General features: G+C 43.6%; 1 protein-coding gene across 1 annotated transcript in view; it reads left to right on the plus strand.

The window, feature by feature from the left end:
* Nucleotides 1-22,830, plus strand: part of DNAH12 (dynein axonemal heavy chain 12) — a 151,200-nt gene that overhangs the window by 35,767 nt on the left and 92,603 nt on the right. Inside the window, 11 exon segments of the mRNA XM_036739678.1 lie at nt 1,415-1,567; nt 1,995-2,234; nt 3,390-3,635; nt 4,993-5,112; nt 6,225-6,334; nt 7,734-7,917; nt 8,532-8,672; nt 10,909-10,992; nt 12,661-12,849; nt 14,730-14,849; nt 22,065-22,253. Of these exon segments, the coding sequence (XP_036595573.1) occupies nt 1,415-1,567; nt 1,995-2,234; nt 3,390-3,635; nt 4,993-5,112; nt 6,225-6,334; nt 7,734-7,917; nt 8,532-8,672; nt 10,909-10,992; nt 12,661-12,849; nt 14,730-14,849; nt 22,065-22,253 (1,776 nt within the window).

A 22,830-nucleotide genomic window follows, 5' to 3' on the forward strand; every position in this document is an offset into this window, starting at 1 on the left:
GCGGAAGTTGTTCCTACCCTCCATGAGCTGCGGCTGCTTCTTTTTTTCTCTTGGTAAAGGCATTATTGAGATTGTCCGCAGTTCCCAAGTCTTCCTCCTCAAACCTGGAGCACCTTCTCCCACAAATGGATATGGAGCCCTTGGGGAGAGGGGGGCCTGAAATTGAATGTACTGTCTATGGTAGTGAGACACACATGGAAAGGCACACATATGACCAGGGCCACTCACATCTCCTGAACCTCAGGGCCTTGGTGTCCTTTCTTTTGGAGAGTCCTCATGAAATGAGCAGCGGGACATGGCATCAAGACAGATGAGACATTCTCCCGCTCAGCGGGGCTGGCTTCTCGTTGAGCTTGGTGCCTCTGTTGGATGGGTTTACTACTTTCAGGCCACTAGATGGTCAGTCCACTTTGGCGGTGGGTTTAGTGGGCTGCTTGACTACTCTGAGGCTGGACTGAACAGATTGCTAGGTCACTCGGCTTGGCAGCCGCCTGGCTAGACTGGGCTTATCCTTCAGCTGCTGGGCAGCTGCTGCTGTCCTGGGCCAAGCAGGCCACTCTGCTGCCTGGCCGCCAGACTGATCTGGGCAGGTCGTTTGTTTGCTGTTGTTGTTCAGTGGTGTCTAACTCTTCGTGACCCCATTTGCGATTTTTCTTGGCAGAGATACTGGAATGGTTTTCCATTTCCTTCTCTGGCTCAGTTTACAGATGAGGAAACTGAGGCAAACAAGGTTAAGTGACTTGCCCAAGGTCACACAACTAGTATGTGTCTGAGCCTGGATTTGAACTCAAGTCTTCTTGACTCCAGGCCTCGTGCTCCATCCACTGTACCACCTAGCTCCCCTGAAGGTCATTTGGTCATTGGACATATATCACAGGGTGCCTAGACTTTGCTAGATAGGTCAATCTGCTGGACCCCTTGGGTTCACTCTTTGATGGGCAGTTGTAGTCCTGGAGTTTGTATTCTGCATGCTAAGGTCTTTGAATTTCTTAGTAGACCAGGTTGCTTTTACAGTGCTAGCTCCTTGTGGGTAGAGACTATTTTTGCTTTTTCTTTGCATCCTCCTTTCTTGATGTAGTTGTCCCATACTAAGTGCTTAATGAATGCTTATTGCTTGATTCCTGCCATACTCTGAGTTGTTTGCACATTCTGGGCCCTTCAACTAGGAGCATCACAATCTCATGCAAACTAATGACCCGTCCAGTGTTGACCATGTAACCTCTCCTGGAATCCTCACAAGGGAGCCCACAGCATCTACTGTCACAGGCCTCCCAGCAGTGTTTGATGAGGGTGGCCATGACCTCCATGGTGCTTTTATAAACAGATTGCCAATGACCATGCTTTATGTTGAGCATGTGAATATTTTAATAATAACTGATTCATTCACTTTGAATAAACTGTTTACTTTTTCCAGATAGGAGCGTTTTATTTAAATCTTGGTGGAGCTCCTGAGGGCCCAGCGGGCACAGGGAAAACTGAAACTACTAAGGACTTGGCAAAGGCCTTGGCTGTCCAGTGTGTTGTCTTCAACTGCTCTGATGGCTTAGATTACTTGGCCATGGGAAAGGTAATCAATGTCAGATGATGGTTAAGTCATGACACGGTGGTCTAGCTATCTGGATCCTGTTTGAGAATGATACTATCTTGCTAATCTTTGTGTAATTATAATGATAGAGCTGCTATCCTTTGGCTCTTTTATATGAACTAAATGTCAATTTTAAACAGGTTTAAGTGGCAGAACCCTTCCTAATAACTGGAACTGTCCAAAAATGTAATGGACTGCCTCAGAGGGTGGTGGGGGTCTCCCTTTGGTGGGGTCTTCCTCTCGAAGTGCAGGGTGGCTGACCACTTGGCATGAGATGTTGTAGAGAGACTCCGGGTCAGGGATGGGTTGGATTAGATGGCCACCAACACCATCTCTTTATCAGCTGTCATGTTCTGTGACTCCACGATTCATCTATCAGAAAACAACCGTATTTCTCTCTGACTCCTAGTTTTTTAAAGGTTTGGCGTCTTCTGGTGCATGGGCCTGTTTCGATGAATTTAATCGAATTGAGCTAGAAGTCTTGTCCGTGGTTGCCCAGCAGATCCTCTGCATCCAGAGAGCCATCCAGTTGAAGCTAGAAGTGTTTAATTTTGAGGGAACAGAATTGAAGCTCAACCCCAACTGTTTTGTAGCCATTACCATGAATCCTGGCTATGCTGGGCGCTCTGAACTACCAGACAACCTCAAGGTAAGGTTTTAAAAAAAATTCTGAATTCTTCCTCCACAAACAACACCAACAGATGAGAACAAAAGAATAATACATAACAGATGATAACAAATGATAATTTATCCACTGGGTAAGAGTTCACTGAAAACAGAGTCGAAAAGAACGATAAATGGCATGGTCTTCCTGGGAGGACCATTTCTATCTGAACTCCATAAAAAAAGAATGATAGTGGTAAGGATTGACTATTGATACAGTGATTGAAAGTGTGCAAGGCACTTCTCATTGACTGTCTTGATTGATCTTCCCCACAGCCTAGCGAGGACTATCCCATGTACGATCATCCCCATTTCATAGCTGAGAGAACTGAGCAGAGAAGTTAAGTGACTTGTCTAAAGTCACAATTTATTGTCAGAGGCAGGATTGAAACCGGGTCTTTCTTGTCACACCATTCAGCACATCTTCTCTTATACCACACCTCCTCCCAGTGACTATTTCTTTACAACCAACTCTATTAGAATTTTTGTAATTTTCTCTTATTTGTTTGCGATTTCTCTTTTGTCTGTTCTGCTCTCTGTGAGGAAGAATTGGATATTCCAGTGAATCTATGATCACCTCATTGATCTGGAGTTTTTTCTTATGGTGCTGATTACAGCTCACCTATGCCTGCTAACCCTGGCTTTTATAAATGTTAATACATGCTTATTGAGTAATAGATCGATGATTAAGTCTGGGATCCTAGGATATCTTTTCTGCAAACTCCTCTATTTCTGTAAAGGAAACAGGCGTGACTCATTTGTTCAATATATCAACACACTGGTTGGGTCTGTGTGGATGTTGCCTTTGGATTTTAGTCATTTCATGGGCTCCCTCCAGAGAGAACCTGGAATTGGTGACATTTGATAAATCCAGTGTTGTATATCTGTAATCCATCTTAACTTTTGCTCAGTTGAAGTTGCATTTGTTAGAGAGCTATTGATTTAAATTCTTAGACTGTTTACCAGGTGACCTGAGAACAACGACCGGTCTTCTTCTTCCCTTTGGATAAGGAAGGGTGAACCTTTGTATAGCTATCTCAGGGTGATGAACCCTGTCTGTTTCTAATAATCTACAATTTTTTTGTTGTCATTTCTGTCTTTAAAAACATACCAAAGTATCTTCTCTCTGATGGTGTGGTAGGTTCTTTTCCGGACGGTGGCTATGATGGTGCCCAACTACGCCCTCATTGCAGAAATCTCTCTCTACTCTTATGGGTTTCTGAATGCCAAACCTCTGTCAGTGAAGATTGTGATGACCTACAGACTCTGCTCTGAACAGCTTTCATCTCAGTTCCATTATGACTATGGTATGCGAGCCGTCAAAGCGGTGCTGGTGGCAGCTGGGAATCTCAAGTTGAAATTTCCAGATGAAAATGAAGATATCCTTGTAAGGACACATCAGATCCATTCAATTAGTTGAGAGGGAGGGGGATCCACGTTCTAAGATCGCTGTGCCTTTGGGGAGGTTGATCAGAGGGGGAAGAAAAGGGTAGAGCTGTAACTAGGGTGAAGGGACAAACTTGTCAAATCTAGACACTTCTGGTAGGGTTTCTAGTTCTTTGGGAGAGTGAAGGTAACAGAGACGAGCCCCTACCTGTGGTTTTGCTAATATGAGAAAATTCCAGTGTAGAAACACCTTCTATGAATCGATTTTTAGTCCCAACTAAAATCTTCCCTTCTTACAGGAAGCCTTCCCTATTGTAATTTGAAAGCTTGTGATTTGCCTAGGGTCCCACAGCTTGGACATGTCAGGGGCAGGAGCCAAACCCAAGTTTTCCTGACTCTGAAGCCAGCCCTCTCTCCCTCATGCCATGTTGCTCCCTGGTACCCTAGTGGCAAGAATATGTAGTTAAAGTAAGTAGCTACTAGGTGATGGGCTGTGGTGAGCTTCTCCCCCAGCCCACCTAGCTTCATCGCTTCTATGTCTGGCTGTGCAGAATTTGTAGTACAGGCTTTGGATACAGAAATTCCTTGTTATGACTGAAGTAAAGTGATCATCTATATAATTCCCTTTTCATTATGCTAATGAAATTTATGGTAATGGTATTGGCAATTTCATTTATGGTAATTTCAAATTTATTATGATAATTTTGTTATGGTAATGATGATTTAAAGGAAAGACCTTAGTACCAATATATTACTTTACTTTCTACATGAGCTTTTAAGATAGTTTACATGTTATTAGAATTTTGTTAGAGTTTTATTTAAATATATATTTTATTGATGCCTTTTTAAAAACATTTTTCACCCCCACCAAACCTTCCTTTGTAACAAAGATCAGTTACTGACAAAGGGACCTCTTTTGCTGGTATACAATGAGCTCTGCAGCCAGAGTTCTCCATCTTTCTTTTGAGAAAAGGGAAGCGTGTTTCACCTTCTTTTCTTTGGGACAAATATTGGTCACTGCAGCTAATCTGGGTTTAGCTGCTTTTTGGTTTTGTTTTCATTTGTATGACTGTAGATAGATGTTTCAGTTCTTCTGACTTCACTCTGTATCAGTTCACCCAAGTCTTCCTGTGTTTCTCTGAGTTCGTTATAGTCCTTACTTATTATGGCATAATAATATTCCACCACATCGATAGATCACAGTCGGTTTGTCCCCCTCCCAAGCTGTGGGCACTCACTCTATCCCCAGTTTTTTTGCTCTCACAAAATAACGTTGCTGCGTTCATCTGGTACGCTTGGGCTTTGTGGGGATTTTAGTGCACTCTGCGTAATCAGCTTTCTGTGCTTGGCACTTCCAGCTTCTTCGATCAATAAAGGATGTGAATGAACCCAAGTTTCTGTCCCATGACATACCCTTGTTTAATGGAATAACTAGTGACCTGTTTCCTGGTGTCAAGCTCCCAGAAGCTGATTATAATGTAAGTACGGTTGTTAGGCTGATTTTTTTTCTCTAACAGTCATCTCATTGAGGAATTAATTTGTTCAACTTAATTAAAATAGTAAGTTGCTTCTGGCTGTAGGATGTGAGACAGAGTTAAGGAACTTTCAAAAAGCCAGATTAAATTAGTTTCTGTGCTTTCCAGAGTTTGGTACTAGGGGAGATGGGATTCAAGCCACAGAAAATGTCTCATGTGAGGAAAAGAACATTTTGTTTCCTGTCATGAATTGTAACACTCAGTCATCAGAGTCATAACTAGTATTGGGTGAATGGGGCTTTGTCCCAGGTCCCTAACATAGTGGGGGCACACGTCTTCCCCACAGTAACTGCCATTCTCTGCTAGCTGGGGTCACTGTGGGCAAAACTATCACCAGTGTAGAGAGACTCTTGATGAAAAAGTTCTGGGAAGGGGGCATCTTGGCTCTCCCCACTGTGAGAGTCAAGGAGGAGGTGGTCCTTGAGCGAGGCACCTTATCACCAGAACTTACTTTCACCCCCACCCTGATGAACCTAGTGATGGGTTAACTCTCCCTCTCTTTGCATGACTGAGCTAGCTGTCAGGCTGTCCTCTGTGGGCACCTGTGTGTGGCACCCCCTCCCTCCCTATGGCTGGCACCATCTCATCCAATTGTTGTGTGTGTATGTTTTGATATTTTTTGACTTCGTGACTGCATTTGTAGTTATGGATCTACAACAGGACAAATACTACAGTTTGGCCTAGTGCATATTACAGGAGATTATTGTCGCGTAATGTCCAAAGCTGCCACTGTTGTAACGTGTGGTGCATGATGGGGTGTATATTTACACCATAAGTAACGTTCCATTGCCTAACACCATGTTCCGCACACACAGGAGGCGCTTAAACATTGAATTAAATTGTTTTAGAAATATTCTGAAACTACCATTTATGGAGTATTTGAAAATTGTTTCCATAGTTTTTACGTATAGAAACTTGTCATCAATTAAACAAATTTACTTTCAAGATGGAGAAACATGTTATGATACCTCAACCAAAGTTAACAAGCATTTGTTAAAGACCTCTTCCTTCTGTTCCATTGGAAAGCAGCCTTCCTCCTTTTTGTTTTAATTCAGGATTTCCTGGAATGTGCTCATGAGTGCTGCAGGATGCACAATCTTCAGCCTGTCAAAGTATTTCTCGCTAAAATGATCCAGACGTATGAAATGATGATTGTTAGACATGGGTGAGGTTATTTTGCCTTTTTTTTTTTTTTTTGCTTTTTGGCAGGGTCATTGGGGTTAAGTGACTTGCCCAAGGTCACACAGCTAGTGCGTGTGTCAAATATCTGAGGTCAAATTTGAACTCGGGTCCTCCTGCCTCTAGGGCCAGTACTCTACTCACTGTGCCACCTGGCTGCCTCTATTTTGCCTTCTCAGTTGTTATGTTGTTTCATGGTTCCGTGCTTACTCTCAACAATGAGGAGATTAATGCAAGGGAATGAGCAAGATGGTGGAGCACATTCTCCACTTTCCACCTGACTGCTGATCATGTGGGGAGCTAGACAGTGGGCCAGTGTAAGGCTCAGATGGAGGATCCCCTCTCCCCATCTTTAATCCTGAAGAGTTTTTAGTTCTATGGTTCTGTGGTTCTAGCCAAGGCACAGCTTTAGATGGGATGGGGGCAATTAGGGAACTCTTCAAAAAGTCATTAGCCTGCTATAAGTAAGTAGCAGAGCACTTTTTCCTCTGAAGCCAGGGATAGGTTCAGTTTAAAGCAGAGCGTTAGGGGAAGGAACGTGAATATCCTCCCTTTCATGACTGTACAAGACTCTTTTACCCATCCCAGGGTGTAGATAGAATCAATTAGTCAACATTTCTTAAGTGCCTATGTTGTTGTAGACATTGTGTGAGCACTGGGTCTACAAAAAGAGGCAAAAGACAGTCCTTGGCCTCAAGGAGCTCACAGTCTAATGTCTTTGATATGCTAGAATAGGTGAAATTAGTATATAAGGAAAGAAGAATCACCTAGACCCGCTCGTAGTCTATGACAGGTTCTAAACCTGAGGTCTATGAACTTTAAGATGTTGATTGCTGTATTTCAATATAATTAACTTCTTTGGCAATCCTAAGTATTTTATGCATTCAAAAACCTTATTATGAGAAGGGCTCCCTAGCGACTGCCAGAGGGGTCCAGAACATAAACATAGCTGGGCCAACTGGACTGATCCTTGAATTCCGATTGCTTTTTGTTGCTTTGTTCCTCTCTCCTACTGACATTCGCCAAGAGGAGTTTGTTCTCTCAGTTCTTGTGATTTAGGACTCTTCATTTTGTGAACATGGAGATTTTAGATCATAATTGAAGATAGAGAGGATGTGTTCATCTTGGCTAATTTCATCTAGAAAGAGGAACCGAGGAATCAGAAACAGTGAAAGTTCAACAAGAGACTGGCTTGTCCATTTTCACATATCATGAGCTGGTTTGGGCTATTCTTTGTGTACCAATGTCATTTTTTCTAGTACATCTAAAGGACTTCTGTCTACACTACGGGATGGACCAGTGAGCCCTGTAGAGAGTTCTTTGTACCAAACCCATTCCCCATTGTTGTCCCTTCAAAACCTTTTTGTCTAATGATTGTCCAAAAGGTTCATGCTGGTTGGGGAGCCTTACGCGGGGAAGACGAAGGTTCTGCATGTGTTGGCTGACACACTGACGCTTATGAATGAACGTTCTTATGGAGAGGAAGAGAAGGTCATTCACAGGACGGTGAACCCCAAGTCGATCACGATGGGCCAGCTTTTTGGCCAGTTTGATCCTGTGTCTCATGAGGTGGGGAAACTTGAGCAACTTTTATAATAAGCCCTTTCTGTGCTGGGTCTTCACCAGAGGGCAAAGTCTAACTTTTTACTTCCTTGGATCTTGTCTCTGTGTCTTTCTGTTCTTCCTGCTCCAGGGTTTCTTTGTCCTGCCCCACCCTCCAAAGATGGGTTTAGGGAATAGAAATCTCAACCTTCTCCAAAATCCTTTTTGTAAAAAATTTCATCAACTGAAAATGAACCACGTTTAACCAACCCTCTCCCCACCAAATCCTTTATTTAACTCTAGAACAAGGAAATTCCACTTCTGTCACTTTTTTGGGGGGTGGGGTGGGGCGAGCACAGTTCTGTGTACACTTTCTCGTTCTGTGCATTTTTAGGAGAGACATCTCTTCCTTGATTAGCTAATGCCAACCTCCCTTAGTGATACATAAGCACAGCTCTGTTCAAGAACCCACTTTTTGTGGCTCTTTTTTTCATGTTAAATCGAAACAGCCTTTTGGCTGTGACCTTTTTATTTCTGTTGTCTCTACACACCCTCCACTGAGCATCAGCCTAGCATTCCAGGGGCCTGAATTTCCTTTTATTAAAATGGAATTTCTCAACTGTTTCTTTCATCTCTCTTAGTGGACAGATGGTATTGTCGCCAACACTTTTAGAGAATTTGCCCTGTCAGAGACCCCAGATCGCAAGTGGGTGGTATTTGATGGGCCCATCGATACACTGTGGATTGAAAGCATGAACACAGTATTGGATGACAACAAAAAGGTAAATGATCTGTAGTGAAAGTGGAATTTGGAATTCAAAATTAAAAAACATTAAAAAAGTAAAGAAACTGCAAAATGCTTAGGCTAATTAATATACATTAATTAGCATATGGAAGGGATCTCAGAGGTCATCTAATCCAACTTATACCCGATGTCTGCACCTCTACCATATCACCTTCTTAAAGACTTCCAGGGATGGGGACCTCACTACTGTGTAAGGTAGCCTCCTCCAGGATTTAGGGTCCTAGACATAGAGTTGGAAGGGGGCTCTGAGGCCATCTTGCCCAACTCCCTCATTTTACAGATGGGGAGACTGAGGACCAGATAAGGAAGCAAGCATCAGAGGTGGGATTTAAGCCCTGGGCCTCTGGCTACAGAGCCCACCTGCTCTCACTCTCTGGGGGGCAGTGCTAGTGATTTGTTACTTTGTGGTAAACTAATAGTTTTTAGGCCGCCCTGTATTGACCTAAAATTTGACTCCCAGTGACTTCCATCCATGACTTCTAGGCCCACCTTCTGGGGACTGACAGACAAAGTTTAAGCCCTGTCATACCTGGCAACCCTCCCAGTGCTTGGTGATGGCTGTTACGTCCCTCTGGGGGCACATAGCCTAGCAGCAGCCCCTGTTTCTTCGGCTGATCCTTGAATGGCATTTTGTTAGTCCCTTCACTGCTGTGATCTCTCCTCCCTCTCCCACCTCTTTTTATCTGAACCTGCTGCAGCTTTTCAGTGTCCCTTCTAAGGTGTGGTGCCCCAACGGGAACACAGGGCTCTCTGGGTAGCCCAATACTCAATTAGCTCAAAACCAATGACAAGGAAGTAACTGTCATGTTAAGGATTGTAAGAGTCATGCTGTAATTACATTTTCTTAAACATAGAAAGGTACTCCTGTATGGAACATTTGAATGTGTTGATTAGAGATCAGGGTAGAGTGTCTTGGGATTATTGGAGAACCGCAGATATACAAGTGGCAGGGACCTTAGACCAGCTAGTTTAGTCTCCTTTTTTTTTTTTTAACAAATAAAGAAACCAAGGCCCCAGTGAGGTTACGTGACTTGGGATCTTGGGATCCTAGCGCACTGGAGGGGCTCTTCAGGCCCTAATCTGACACTTCAGTAGAGCTGGACAGGAAGCCCTGGTGAGGGAATGTGGATGAGGAGGCCAGGAGAAAAAAGCAGAAGTGATGTGACTGACCCCTCTGAAGGGGGATGTAGCGTCATGGGCTCACGGAGTTCAAGAGACTTAGAGGCTGCCTGTCGTTGGCAGCTGCAGTAATCCTCAATGGCCTCCAGGGATGGGCAGCCCAGCATGTTCCCTGTCTGGAACCTCTAGGTGTAATAATATTAATGGTGATGATGATGACGGCTAAGATTTATATAGTTCTTTAAGGTTTGCAAAGTGCTTCACATATATTATCTTAGTTGATCCTCACAACAACCCTGGGAGGCAGGTGCTATTATTATCCCCTATTTGACAAATGAAGAAACTGAGGCACAGGTGAGTGACTTGCCCAGTGTCACACAGCTAGTAAATGTCTGAATCAGGATTCGAACTCAGGTATTCCTGAGGCCAAGACCAATCTATCTACCGTGTCATCTAATTTTTCCTTATGTTGAGCTGAAAAATACCTTCATGTACATTTTGTCCATTGGTCCTAAGCAGATAAGACACACAGCTACATTATGCAATCAATTCTGGGGGATCTTTTAAAGAGAATCATTAACAAACCGGAGACCAAACAAGGTGGTGATGGCCTTCGAACTCAGATGTCATGGGATGGTGATGGGCTGAAAGACCTTGGCTGATTCACCAGGAGAAGAGGAGGCTTGTGGCAGGGCTGGTGTGGGAAGGGCCACGATTGTTAATTTATGGCATTAGAAGATGTGGACTGTGGATTTAGAGTGCACAAGGGACCTCAGAGGTCATGTGCTGCAACCCCTGATTTTACAGACGAGGAAGCTGATGCCCAGAGAGGGCTCCAGTGGTGTGCCCAGGGTCATACTGGTATTGGGCAGCAGAGGAAGGATTCAGACTCAGGTCCTCAGCCTCAAAATCCTGGCCCTTTTTGCTGCCCTGAGCCTTTTCCTGGTCTCTGATTCTGGGCATCTTTAGGAATGAAAACAAACCTAGTTGGGATGGATGCATTATTTTCTACTTGGAGCAAGTTCTTAGGTGATGACTTTGAAAGGTGGGGATTGGATATTCCTAACTGTCCTTCTTAAAATCCTTATATTCAGCTTTGCCTGATGAGTGGGGAGATCATCCAGATGTCTGCTCAGATGAGCCTCATCTTTGAAGCCATGGACCTCTCCCAGGCCTCAGTAAGTTGGCAGCTGTACCTGGGGGAGTTGAGGATGGCCAAGAGTTTTTATTGCAAAAGGAACCTTCTTTTTGGTAGACAGATGTATCAGTAAGGCAAGATTCATGACCTTGAAGATGACCATGAACATGCCTGTATAGTTCGGAATTGCAAAGTATAAGAGATTCTCTAGGTGGAAGGCCAGGGAAATATAACATTTATTCAGACACCTGAGGATCAAATCCCAAAACTAATAACCTCAATTCGACATAGCAGTAATTTTATTCCAAAAACAGTAAGTCCACCTCGGTGTAACAACCAGGAAATTGTAACACAGTATTACAGCAAGGAACCCTGCTGGGGCCTTGCTGTAAACACTCACAAATCCCAGCTGTCTGCTTGCCTGTGTTCTGTCCCTGCTCAATTCTCTGGTCTGTGCAGCTTTCTGATTTCTGTAGCTCGCTAGCCTGCAGATTCTCCCCTCTGTCATCTCAGAGTTCTTACTTCTTCTCCTTGGGCTGAATTCTGACCTTAATGGCTACTGTATATTTAGAAATGCCTGTTTAATTTGGTGCTTGTTAAATTCAGAACTTTTTAAAAAATCTGTTGTGATGCCACTCAGTGATTAAAGAAAGATCTTTCCAGCCCATTCAATAGGCCTCAGGTGGAGCTAGTTAAGGGAGGCTTGATTAGAGGCAGGCTTATACCCTTTACTTACTAAATGCTAAGCCCCAGGCACCTATACCCTTTCTCTGACCGGGCGTGAGGCCCTCGGGCCGTAAGAAGAGTGTGTATATGTGTGTGTGTATGTGTATATATATATATATGTAATGGCATTTCTAAATACACAGTAAAATGGAAAAGGGAAGCTTGTTCACAGACCTGTAGATCTCCACTGTGTATAATACATGTAATATATAATAATATAAAACATATAATAAGTACAGCCTGCGTGTATCCAAGCCAGCCTGCTTGTCTGTGATGCTTTCTGGTCTTCAATCTATTCTTTTCTCTGCATTTAAAAAAAACTCTCCGTAATCCTTTTTACTTTATTGTGATTACCCATTCTTGTTCCCCTTCTCCCCTCCCACTCATCCCCATTTGAAAAAAGAAAACAACCCCCTTGTGACAAATGTTCCGTGCCTTCCCTGTCATCTTCATCATTGGTCCTTGGGGTCATTGTTGGTCATCGCTTTGGTCAGAGGTCTCCTGTCCTCCAAAGTTTTCCTTTTACTGTTGTTACTGTATAAATTGTTCTTCTCCTGCTTCCTTCACTCTCCATCCATTCAGACAAGTCTTCTCAGGCTCCTCTGAAATCATCTATTTGGTAATTTCTTATGGTGCAATAATATGCTATTACGTTTACATCCCTAGTTCCCAACTGATGTATGCTCACTTAGTTTCCTGTTCTATGTGACAGCACAGAGAGCTGCTGTAAATAATTATGCGCCTCTGGGTCCTTTTCTTCTTTCTTTGATCTGTTGGGGGTGTGGACCTTGTAGCAGTATCACTTGGTCAAAGGGTGCAACCAGTTTGGTAACTTTCTGAACATGCTTCCACATTGCTTTTCAGAAAGGCTGGACCAATTCACAGTCCCACCAACAGTGCATTAGTGTGCCCTTCTACCAAATGTCCTTTGCCTTTTTAGTCATCTTTGCTGTGAAAGGTAAACTTGCCTTGTTCTCTTTAGCCAGCCACTGTCAGTCGCTGTGGCATGATCTACATGGAACCCCTCCAGCTAGGCTGGGAGCCGCTGGTCACCTCTTGGTTGCATTCCCTGAAGGAGCCTCTGGACAGAAAGGAATACCAGGATCTGTTGCAAGAACTCTTTGATTGGTTGATAGCTGCGGCCCTACGGCTTCGTCAGAAAAAATGCAAGGTCTGTTGAGTTAGAAGCCAAGTTTTAGTGGCCCTGTTTCCTTTTCTTTTACATTGTTATCACTTCCCAATGTCTCCTCTCCCCACTCCCAGTCTAGCAAAACAAATCAATGCTTTGGCCAGGTTTGAAAATGTATGTTCTGTTCAGACCCCAGAGGCTACCACTTTAAGTTGATTCATTTTTCATTGGACTTTGACTTCTCATTGTTGTGTAAAAAATAACAGCAAGACGAGACCTGGGTTCAAGGTAAATTTAAGTGTGGATTTATTGGCCAAGAGTGACTACCTGGAGTACATACCCAAAGTACACTCAAATCAGGCAGTCCCAAACTGAGAGACTACAATGCTTATAAAGGCAAAAACCACAATTACACAATTAGGGAAGGTCGCTAGCAGAAGCAGTGACGTACAGAAGCAGAGATCAGCCATTGGTTGAATCTGTCAGCTCAGAGCTAATTTTAGGAATATGGCACAAGGATACAGGGGTGCGACCATCTTGTGACACATGGTGGTCCCTCTTAGGTCACAATCAGTTTCCTATAACTGGGTGGAGGGTATAGGGTGGAATTTTCCAGAAAGTAACCCCTACTTGATCAGCTGTGGTCTGAGTGGAGAGACCTAGCTTGGTCAGCAGAATAGTTGTCCCATAACCCAGGGTGTGGGGCTATTTGGTAACAGGGGAGTTTCTCCTTAAGATAAACTTATACCCTACCCTGCAACTGACCCTCATGTATGATGCTGATGTAGAGAGAATATACACAATGCTAAATCAGGAGAAAGGGGGGCGTCAGGGGACTAGCCTTGGGCAATCTACGCAGAACTATGTATGCCTTAAACTGTTTCAAGCCATTACAGGGTGTAGGGCAGAGACAGAGACAAGAATATAAAGAGGATTAATGGTGGGCTCAAAGGGGAGTAATGGTGGGCTCTAAACTTGGGTGTAACATCATAACCCCGGCCAAACTAATGAAAAGAATGAGTAAGTACAGGTTTGGGGACCCAGGTCGGGCCGAGGGTCCCTCGAGTTACAAATGAACAATTTGGAGGTGGGGTTCCCTCTGGCCAAGGGTTTGGAGGGGTCATGACGTACACTGGGCTGTTCCTTGACCAGCCTCAGACACACGCTTGCTTTGTGACCCTGGGCAAGACACTTACACTCTGTCTGCCTCAGTTTCCTCATCTATAAAATCGGGATGATAACGGTACCCACCGCCCAGGGCTATTGTGGAGACATCATTGTAAAGGCTTTGCAAACCTTAGAAATGCTGTTATTTATTACTATCAGTACTGTTCTGCTCTGATGATCATAATGACATTTAGGCCGTGAATTGAGGTTTACAAAGTATTTTACAGATGTTATCTCGCAGGTGTCATTTTCTCATTCCATCCTCGGGACAACCTTGTGAGGTAGGTGATGTTGCTATCCCCAGTTTGAAGGTGAAGAGACTGAGGCAGACAGGGGTGAAATGACTTGCCCAGGGTCACACAGCTAGTCAGGGTCTGAGGTGGGATTCGAATTCCTTGGTCCAATAGCTTTTGCATGCTTCCTATTTTGACAGACTGTGTCAGAAGGAAGGTGGAAGATAGAAGGAGCCCCTTGGACTGACCCCAGAGCTTAGGACCAGCCTTGAGTTTCCCCAGGAATGAGGCCTCTGCCTCTTACAATCCTTAGTCCTTGGACTCCGCAAGTTCATAGGTCATAGCTGGATGGAAACCGAGGGGTCAGTGAGTCATTTGAATGAATGAGTGAAGGAGTCAGCAGCTGCTCGCTGTGTGGACTCTCTGAAGCTTCATGGGCCTTAGACTGGCTTTCTATTGAATGACAGATTCTGTGGCCCTCCCTAGGTAGGCGAGTTTTGACTGTCCTTTGTGGCTCCGCAGGAGCTGATTCCCACAAGCAACAGCAACGTTGTCGTCTCTCTCACTCGCCTCTTTGAAGTCTTGCTCTCTGACGTGGCGGCCGAAGACCCCAACAGTAAACACATCCGTGTTTGGATCATGGTTAGTTTTTCTCCCTGCTTCCCCTTTCCCCCAGTCCCTCCTGTGCCAACACGTCTTATGAGAGGCCGTCTTGTCCCAGTCTGGTCCCAGTCCATCTTTCCTCATACACTGCTCCCCCTCCTCCTCCACTTTATTGCACTGGCTTCCCTGATCCAATGTAGGCCGATTGAGAGCAGGGATTGTTTGGTTTGTCTCTGGATTTTAGTGTGGTGCCTGCCTACTGCAGATGGTTAGTAAATACTTGTGGTCTTTTGCCCCTTTTTGTATCCCCATGAGTGCCTGGCACTTACAATAATAATACTTGCTTATTGGTTGATTGATTAAAGGAAGTCAACGAGTTTGGGACTCAGAGTTTCTTGATATCCAGTAGCGCCTGACTGCCCAGAGGTCCTAGTCAGAGAGGTATTGGATGGGCTTGCTGGACTGGCAGATGCCCGCAGAGCTCGCCCTTAGTGACACAAGCATGGCTCTGGTGCTGCTGCCCTCCATGGCTCTTTTTTCCAATTTAGACTCCGGGCCCGGGCCCTTTCTGCTCATATCCATTTTCTTCCCCAAACCCGACTGCCACATTTAACAGGCTAACCAGCGCCCTATTGTGTATGTTTTAAATCTTTCTCCCAGGCTTGTGCCTTTAACATTAAGCCTGCAAACTTGTTAAATATTAACTGTAATCTTTCTGAGGCATACATACCTCAGCTCAGCTTAAAGAATTTTTATTTTTTTGAATTTTACCTGTGATTTCAACCATGTAGGGAGCTCTCTTTGAGGAGCTCCCTCTGTTGATGAAGATGGTCACTCACAATCTTAGCAAGTTGTCTGGGGCAGACTTACCCAGGGTCTCACAGCCAGGATGGGTCAGAATTGGGTCTTGAACAGAGGCCCTCTGGACTCTGAGGCCAGTTCCCTATTCATTATGCCATTCTAGTCCTCTAGATTAATGAAGCAATAAGCATTTTTTATGTACTTACTGTATGCCAGGCACTGTGCTAAGCACTGAGTTTACAAATACAAGCTCCCCTCAAGGAGCTTACATTCTAATAGGGAAAACAACATATAAAAAGGGATTTGGGAAGCAGGAGTGGGGGCTGGGAGGAGGTACCTGGACAGATACATGGTGGCCGAGGCTGGAGAATGAGGGACAGCTGCTCTGAGGCCCCTCCCCAAAACAGAGGCTCCAGGAAGAACCCACCAAGGGGAGAAGGGGCCGCGGGATTGGGTGTGGAGGCAGCTGAAGCATGATGATCTAAGTCCAGAGAATCAGGGATGGCTGGTCTGGGGCCTTTCCCTAAAATGGAGGCTCTGGAAAGAAATAGCAGGTAAGTGATTAAGGAATTTTTTCAGGTGTGGGCTTTTTCCAAAGATCACATGCTTAGATTAAGGTTTTTTAATTTAAAAAAAATCCTCCTTTTCACTTCAGAAAGAATGCCCAGATTTTCTGGGAAACAGAGTCTAGGCCAAAAGCCATGGTTTTCAAGTTTATCTATGTTGAACCCCAACTTTTCTCTGCTTTGTTTGGGGAGGAATGTGGTCAGATGCTGTTTGGTCCTTTTAAACCTAAACGATCTCTTTTTGGCAACTTAAGGAGTTTTTTCTTTCTCACAGTCATTTTGAAATCCGATGAGTAACAGTAGAGGCCTTTGCATTCAAAGCCTGTCATTTTTGATGAACACAAAGATGGGTGAAGAGATGAGAGACTTGGCCCATTGGCTTACAGGAGGGTTGGGAGCATTGGGATGAAGCTAGTCGGAGTGGGGACAGGATTGGAGGTCCAGTTAGCCTGTCAGGGTTCAGCAGGTACCAGGCCTTGGCAGGTAAGAAAGCCAAGTCTGGTGATGTAAGAAGGGCTGGGCGAGAGACAGTTATTATAGGTGACCATAGCAATTAGGATCAGAGGATGCTAGATCGGGAGTGCAAAGGGGCTTCAGAGACCCCTAGCAAGCCCCTCATTTTAGAGATGAGAAAGCTGAGGTGTAGGGGAGTGACTTGGCCAAGGTCACCCAGCAGTAAGCCTCAGAGGTGGGATTAGTACCAGGGAGCTAGCTCGAACTCTTGCATACAAACTTGCATGAGAACTGATTGTTGGATTTTCAGTGAGTCAGGGAGTTTATTAAAATTTTTTGAGTTTGTTAAATTTTTTTAATTTTTAATTTATGGAATAAAACAAGCATTTCCATAACATAGTACAATAAAAAAAGATGATTGCACACGAAACTGCAAATCTACTATGCACAGCTTGCCATTCCTTTCAAATATGCAGCAAAATTACCATGCACATATTAAATTCCCTGGGTATTCAGTATAACTGACCCCCCAAAATAGCAGGGGGCAGGGGAGGAAAAAGACAAAAACTAACTTAACAGACTAGTTGCCCCGGCACTTAAAGAGAAGGCCAGTGTGTCTTTATTGACACCAAGGGCTTCTTCACGTAACAGGAGGATAATTAGAACCCTATATCACAGGGCTATGGAAGCAACAAATTGGATAATGCAGATAGGACCCTTTGCAAACCTTAAAGTGGCTCTATGCATGCTGGCTGTTATTTATTAGCTAGAGTGTGGATGAAAAGGGTGATTCTGGCAGCGCTTGTGGTAGGTGAATAGGACAGGCTGCCCCAGTTGTGTTTGAGTGAATCCTATGGGGGCCCCTCAACTACACACTTGGAGGACTGACCCATCTTGTCTTAGAGCTTTCAGATGTCACATATTTGCCTATTCCATGTAGACAAGCTGATTGTGCCTTATTCTTCCTGTGTAACAGTTAGCAGTGGTGGGCAGAGATTTGTGGAGGGAAGGAGAGTGGGGATGTAGTTTACAGTCAAGGTGAACCTGTCACTCTAAGGATCAGAGGAGCAAAGAATGGAAATAAAGACGGAGAAAGGTAATCTCAGATGGGAGGCCATAGTTACTTAACAAACATTTATTAGGTGCATACTATGTGCCAGCTACATTTGGGTTAAAAAAAATCAACTTAACAAATACACAATGGAGGAGAAGGGAAGTACAGTTAGACAACACTTTGAAAAAGATCTGGGGGTCTGAGTGGACTGCAAACTGTTTAGGAGTCAGCAGGGTCATGCAGCTGCACTTTTTAAAAAGCTCTGAATACAGTTTTGGACTACATGAACAGAGGCATAGCTTCCAGGAATAAGGAGGTGATTATCCTTTGACTTGGTCAGGCCACATATGAACTACTGTGATCACCTCCCACTATGCTGGAAAAGCTCTGAATAAAGTCTCACCGCTAGGCTGGGCTTTTCTCCTCCCCAAGGATGAAATTTAGTCCTTACCCCGCAAAAAACCCCTAGCCAACATCTGGTGTGATCTTGGGACATGTTGAACTTCACTGGCCGGGCCTTTGAGAAGCCCAGAAGACAGTGGAGGATGGCTGGGCTGACCCGTGCTGAATGCACAGTCCTCTTCAGAGGCCGTGCCCAGGCCGTAACAGAGCAAAATGCGTCAAGAAAATGATTTTTAAGAATTTTTCTCTGTATTCAATCACCTTGCACCGCCAGCGCTGGCCCTGCCTCACGTCGTTTGGACAGGTTTCCTCTCGTCATGGTGTAGCCTTTCAAAACAAAGTTAAGGCACCCTTTCCATGTTTGTCATTGGGCAGTGTCAGTGTGGGGGCGTTCATTTGTTTGGTGGAAGACTCTGCTCTTGCCACAGAATGGCAGCTCTTTGAAGGTAAGATGACTTCTTCTGAGCCTTGGAATCCCCAGTGTCTGATACAATGCTCAGCACATAGTAGGTGCTTAATACATGCTCATTGACTCATTGGTTGACCATACCTAGCCTGACCTGTCAAATTCGGAGGTGTTTTGGTGAAATATGAAGATACCCAATACAGAATCAGAGAACTGTAGAGTTCTAGAGCTGGGAGGGAACACAAGAGACTAATCTGTGTCTGACAAAGACCCCCACCACAACATGCTTGAGAAGTGATGGTCCCCCATTAGACTGCCAGTCAGCCAACAAGCATTGTGTGCCACACGGGGCATTCTGGTACTGGAGGACAGGGATTCTTTTTGCTTGTTTTATGCCCAGTCCTTAGCACAAAGTCTGGCACGTAGGGAGTGATTAAGAGATGCCTGCTGATTGATTGAAGTGGTTATCCACCTTCTTCTTGAACACCTCTGATGAAGGGAAACTCACCACCTCCAGAGGCAGCCCAGCAAATCGCACTTTTTGTAAAATTTAATCTAGGGAATCCCCCTCCATTTTACTTGGTTGTGTAAACATGATTTTCACACACCGTCCCCCCCCCCCGCCCCCCACCGCTGAGCGATCATGTCTTTAAGTATTATCTCCTGGGTAGTTTTTTCCTTAAAAAAATAGTGATTCAGCAAAGTTGCAGACTACAAAATAAATCCTCAAAAATCAATAGCATTTCTGTGTAATAACAAAACACATGTATGTATTTTTATGTAAAAACCATTTATGTAAAAACACAGGAAGCAATAATAGAAAGAGAAATCTCATTCCAAATAACTATAAAATTCATAAAATAGATGGGACTCAGCCTCCCAAAACACACAAAAGACTTGTAAAGATTCAATTACCAAGAAGAAATTTAAAGAAATAAAGAAAAACCTAAATAGCTTGAGGAATATTCGGTGCTAATGTCTAGGTCATGGCAGTGTAATAAAAATTACAATAACACCAAAATGGATTTAGATTTTTAATGCTGTACTGATCAAATAACAAAAGGGTACTGAACTTGATAGAATAATAGTAAGATTCATTTGGAAAAACAAAAGATCTAGAATATCAAGGGAAATGATAAAAAGAAGCAGGGATGAAGGGGAACTCAGACTATGTTATAAAGCAGTAGTCATCCAAAGCAACCGGTATTTTTTAAAGGAGAGAGAGAGAGAGAGAGAGAGAGAGAGAGAGAGAGAGAGAGAGAGAGAGAGAGAGAGAGAGAGAGAATGAGAATGAATGAGAATCAGTGGTACAGACTAGACAAGGAAGGTTCAGAAACAAATCTCAATAACCCAGTGTCTGACAAAGTAGAAAATGTAAATTAGCTAGGGGAAAGCCTCCTTTTTCCTTAAAAACTGCTGGGAAAACTGGAAAACAGTCTGGCAGAAATTAGGCTTACACCAACACCTTACACCACACTCCACAATACATTCTAAACATATGCATGACCTTAATATTAAAGATCAGACTAAAAAAAATTAGAAGAGAAACATCATATTCCTCTCACATATGGGGAAGGGATGTATTCCTAGCCAAAACAGAGATAAAGGCAATTATAAAAGATAAAATAGGGGCAGCTAGATGGTGCAGTGAGTAGAGCACTGGCCCTTGAGTCGGGAGGATCTGAGTTCAAATTTGGCCTCAGACACTTGACATACTACTAGCTGTTTGACCTTGGGCAAGTCACTTAACACCAATTGCCCTGCCTTCCCCCCTCCAAAAAAAAAGAAAGAAAGAAAAAGATAAAACAGGTGACTGATTATTTGAAACTGAAAAACTTTTGCACAGAAAACATTAATACATCTAGAATAAAAAAGGAAGTGGTTAAAAGGGGAGAAATATTTGTATTAAATTTCTCTGATAAAGGTCTGTTATCCAAGAAACATAATAAATAAATGAATAAGACTAATAGCTATTCCACAGTAGATAAATGGTCAAAGGATATGAACAAACAGTTCTCAAAAGAAGAATTGCAAAGTATTTACAGCAATGTGAGAGAATGCTCCAAATCAGTAATAAGAAGGGAAATGGAACTCAAAACAGCCCTGAGATTTTACCTCATATCCTGCAAATTGGCAAAAATGACAAAAAAATGTGTCATGATTGGACTTTAACACAAGGGTAAACTGAGGCAAATCTCTGAGCAAAATGACATATATTAGCAGGGGCATGCTGCTTGTCAATAAATGGTCAATGGCCTGCCTTCATTTATTCCCAAGCAAAAGGACAGCTCCCCTTTTATGGGTTTTGGGGAATACAGAACAAAGAACAGAACAGGATAGATGACATCATGGGATTAAGAGCAACATGATTGGTTGGAAGTTTGGTAATGGGGGCTAGCAACAACTGTCCGCCCCACCACATCTCCCACCCTTTCTTCTCTCGTGAGACCAAGCTCATTGTTCGAGTGCAGGCTCAAGATAGTGGCTCAGACTTTTGGATAGCAAACGACATCCTTGAAGGAGAGCTTGGTGGAGTAAAACTATCAGGGCCAAACTCCTTTTCTGTTCATGCTCATTTTCCAAGATTAGTTAATTTTCTTGAGGCAAGAGAGCTCGATTTTTAAACTTAACCCATTATATGCCAGCTGAACTTTGAACTAAGTTCAGAGACGAAAGAATGACTTAAGCAGTAATAGGACAAAATTGATTAACTGTAAATAGGATCAATAAGAAAATGATACAGGATCAATCTTAATCTTCTCAAATGGCAACGGTCAATGTTGGAGGGGTCATAGAATGATAGACACACTAATGCATTGTTGGTGGAGCTGTGAAATAGTGTAGCCATTTTGGAAAGCAGTTTGCAATTATGCAAATGAAGTGACTAAAGTGTTCATAGCCTTTGAACTAGAGACTCTATTACTGACTGGGTTTATACCCCAAGGAAGCCATGGTTGAGAAAGAAGTTCCCATATACTCCAAAATATTTATAGCAGCACTTTTTATGGTTGCTAATAACTGGAAACAGAATAGATGCCTATCGATTGGGGAATGGATAAACAAATTATAGTAAATGAAAGTAATGGAATTTTACTGTGCTGTAAGAAATGATGCATATGATAACTACAGAGAAGCCTGGAAAAATCTCTCTGAACTGATGCAGAGTGAAGTGAGCAGAACCAAGGGAAAAAATAATATCTATGTATCTATGTATATCTATTAACTGCAACAATGTAGATAGGACAATTACACACCTGCAAATCAAAAGTAAATGTAACAAAAATTTGAAAGATCCAGCAGGACTCAACTGAAGAGACCTGAGAGGACACTCATAACTTACCCCATCATGGAGGTGGGAGGTCCACAGTGGTTACACACGGCGCATGTTTTTGACTTTCTCAATATATCAATCAGTTGTACTGATTTATTTTTCTCTCTAAAAGATATTCATCAAAGGAGATGGCTCTTGGGGAGGGGGAGAGGAGGAATACTTGGAATAATGATGGTGATGAACAGAAAATATTGGTAAAAATTTATTTTAAAAATAGCGAATCTTATTTTTGTCAAAACAGGCCTGCTTCATATTCTCTTTGATTTGGTCCATTGGAGGAAGCTGTGACACAGATGGACGCCTTGTCTTTGATGGTTTTATCAGAGAAATTATATCAGGAAAGAATGAAGAACATCCAATACCACCTGGGGTGGGCAAGTGGGAATGCAACTTTGATGAAAAAGGCCTGGTCTATGACTACACGTATGAGGTATGATGTTACCTTCATGAGAGGCTGGGTGCCTAAGCTGGCCCAAGATGGAGAGATCCCATGGCCCCTAAGCCTAGAGCTTTGGCCAATGGCTTCATAAGGGTTGAGATGGCAGAATACAGTACAAGGAAGCACAGCAGCATCAAGACAGAGTTAGCTGAGAGACAGTGAAGTGGGTCAGCATGATTGAGGGGAAAGACTCATGATGAAAGGCAGCGGGGGCGGGGGGGGGGCGGGAGGGTGTGGGCAATGCTGGTGTTATTGACCACTGAGATTGGCGGGATTTTCTGGGGTTCTTATCTGGGTCGAGCTGGTATTAGGAAGAGGAAGCAGGAAACCTGGATTTGGGCACTGGTGCTGATTCATGCTGGGAGGGAGGTGTGTGACAACTGGAGAAATGGAGGCTGGTTGATGTATTCACACTCACTTGGGCAGTATCCTCAATGGGTTTTTGGTTGGTACTGTTACCGCAGGCCTTCCTTCAACAAGGTGACTCAGGGGATTTGAGCTTCTCTTTAATGGGCATGGGTAGGCCCCTCAATTTACTTAATTTCGGTTTGTCCACCCTTAAATTAAG

This window comes from Trichosurus vulpecula, chromosome 9 (genome assembly GCF_011100635.1).
Source record: "Trichosurus vulpecula isolate mTriVul1 chromosome 9, mTriVul1.pri, whole genome shotgun sequence".
Classification (NCBI taxonomy): domain Eukaryota; kingdom Metazoa; phylum Chordata; class Mammalia; order Diprotodontia; family Phalangeridae; genus Trichosurus; species Trichosurus vulpecula.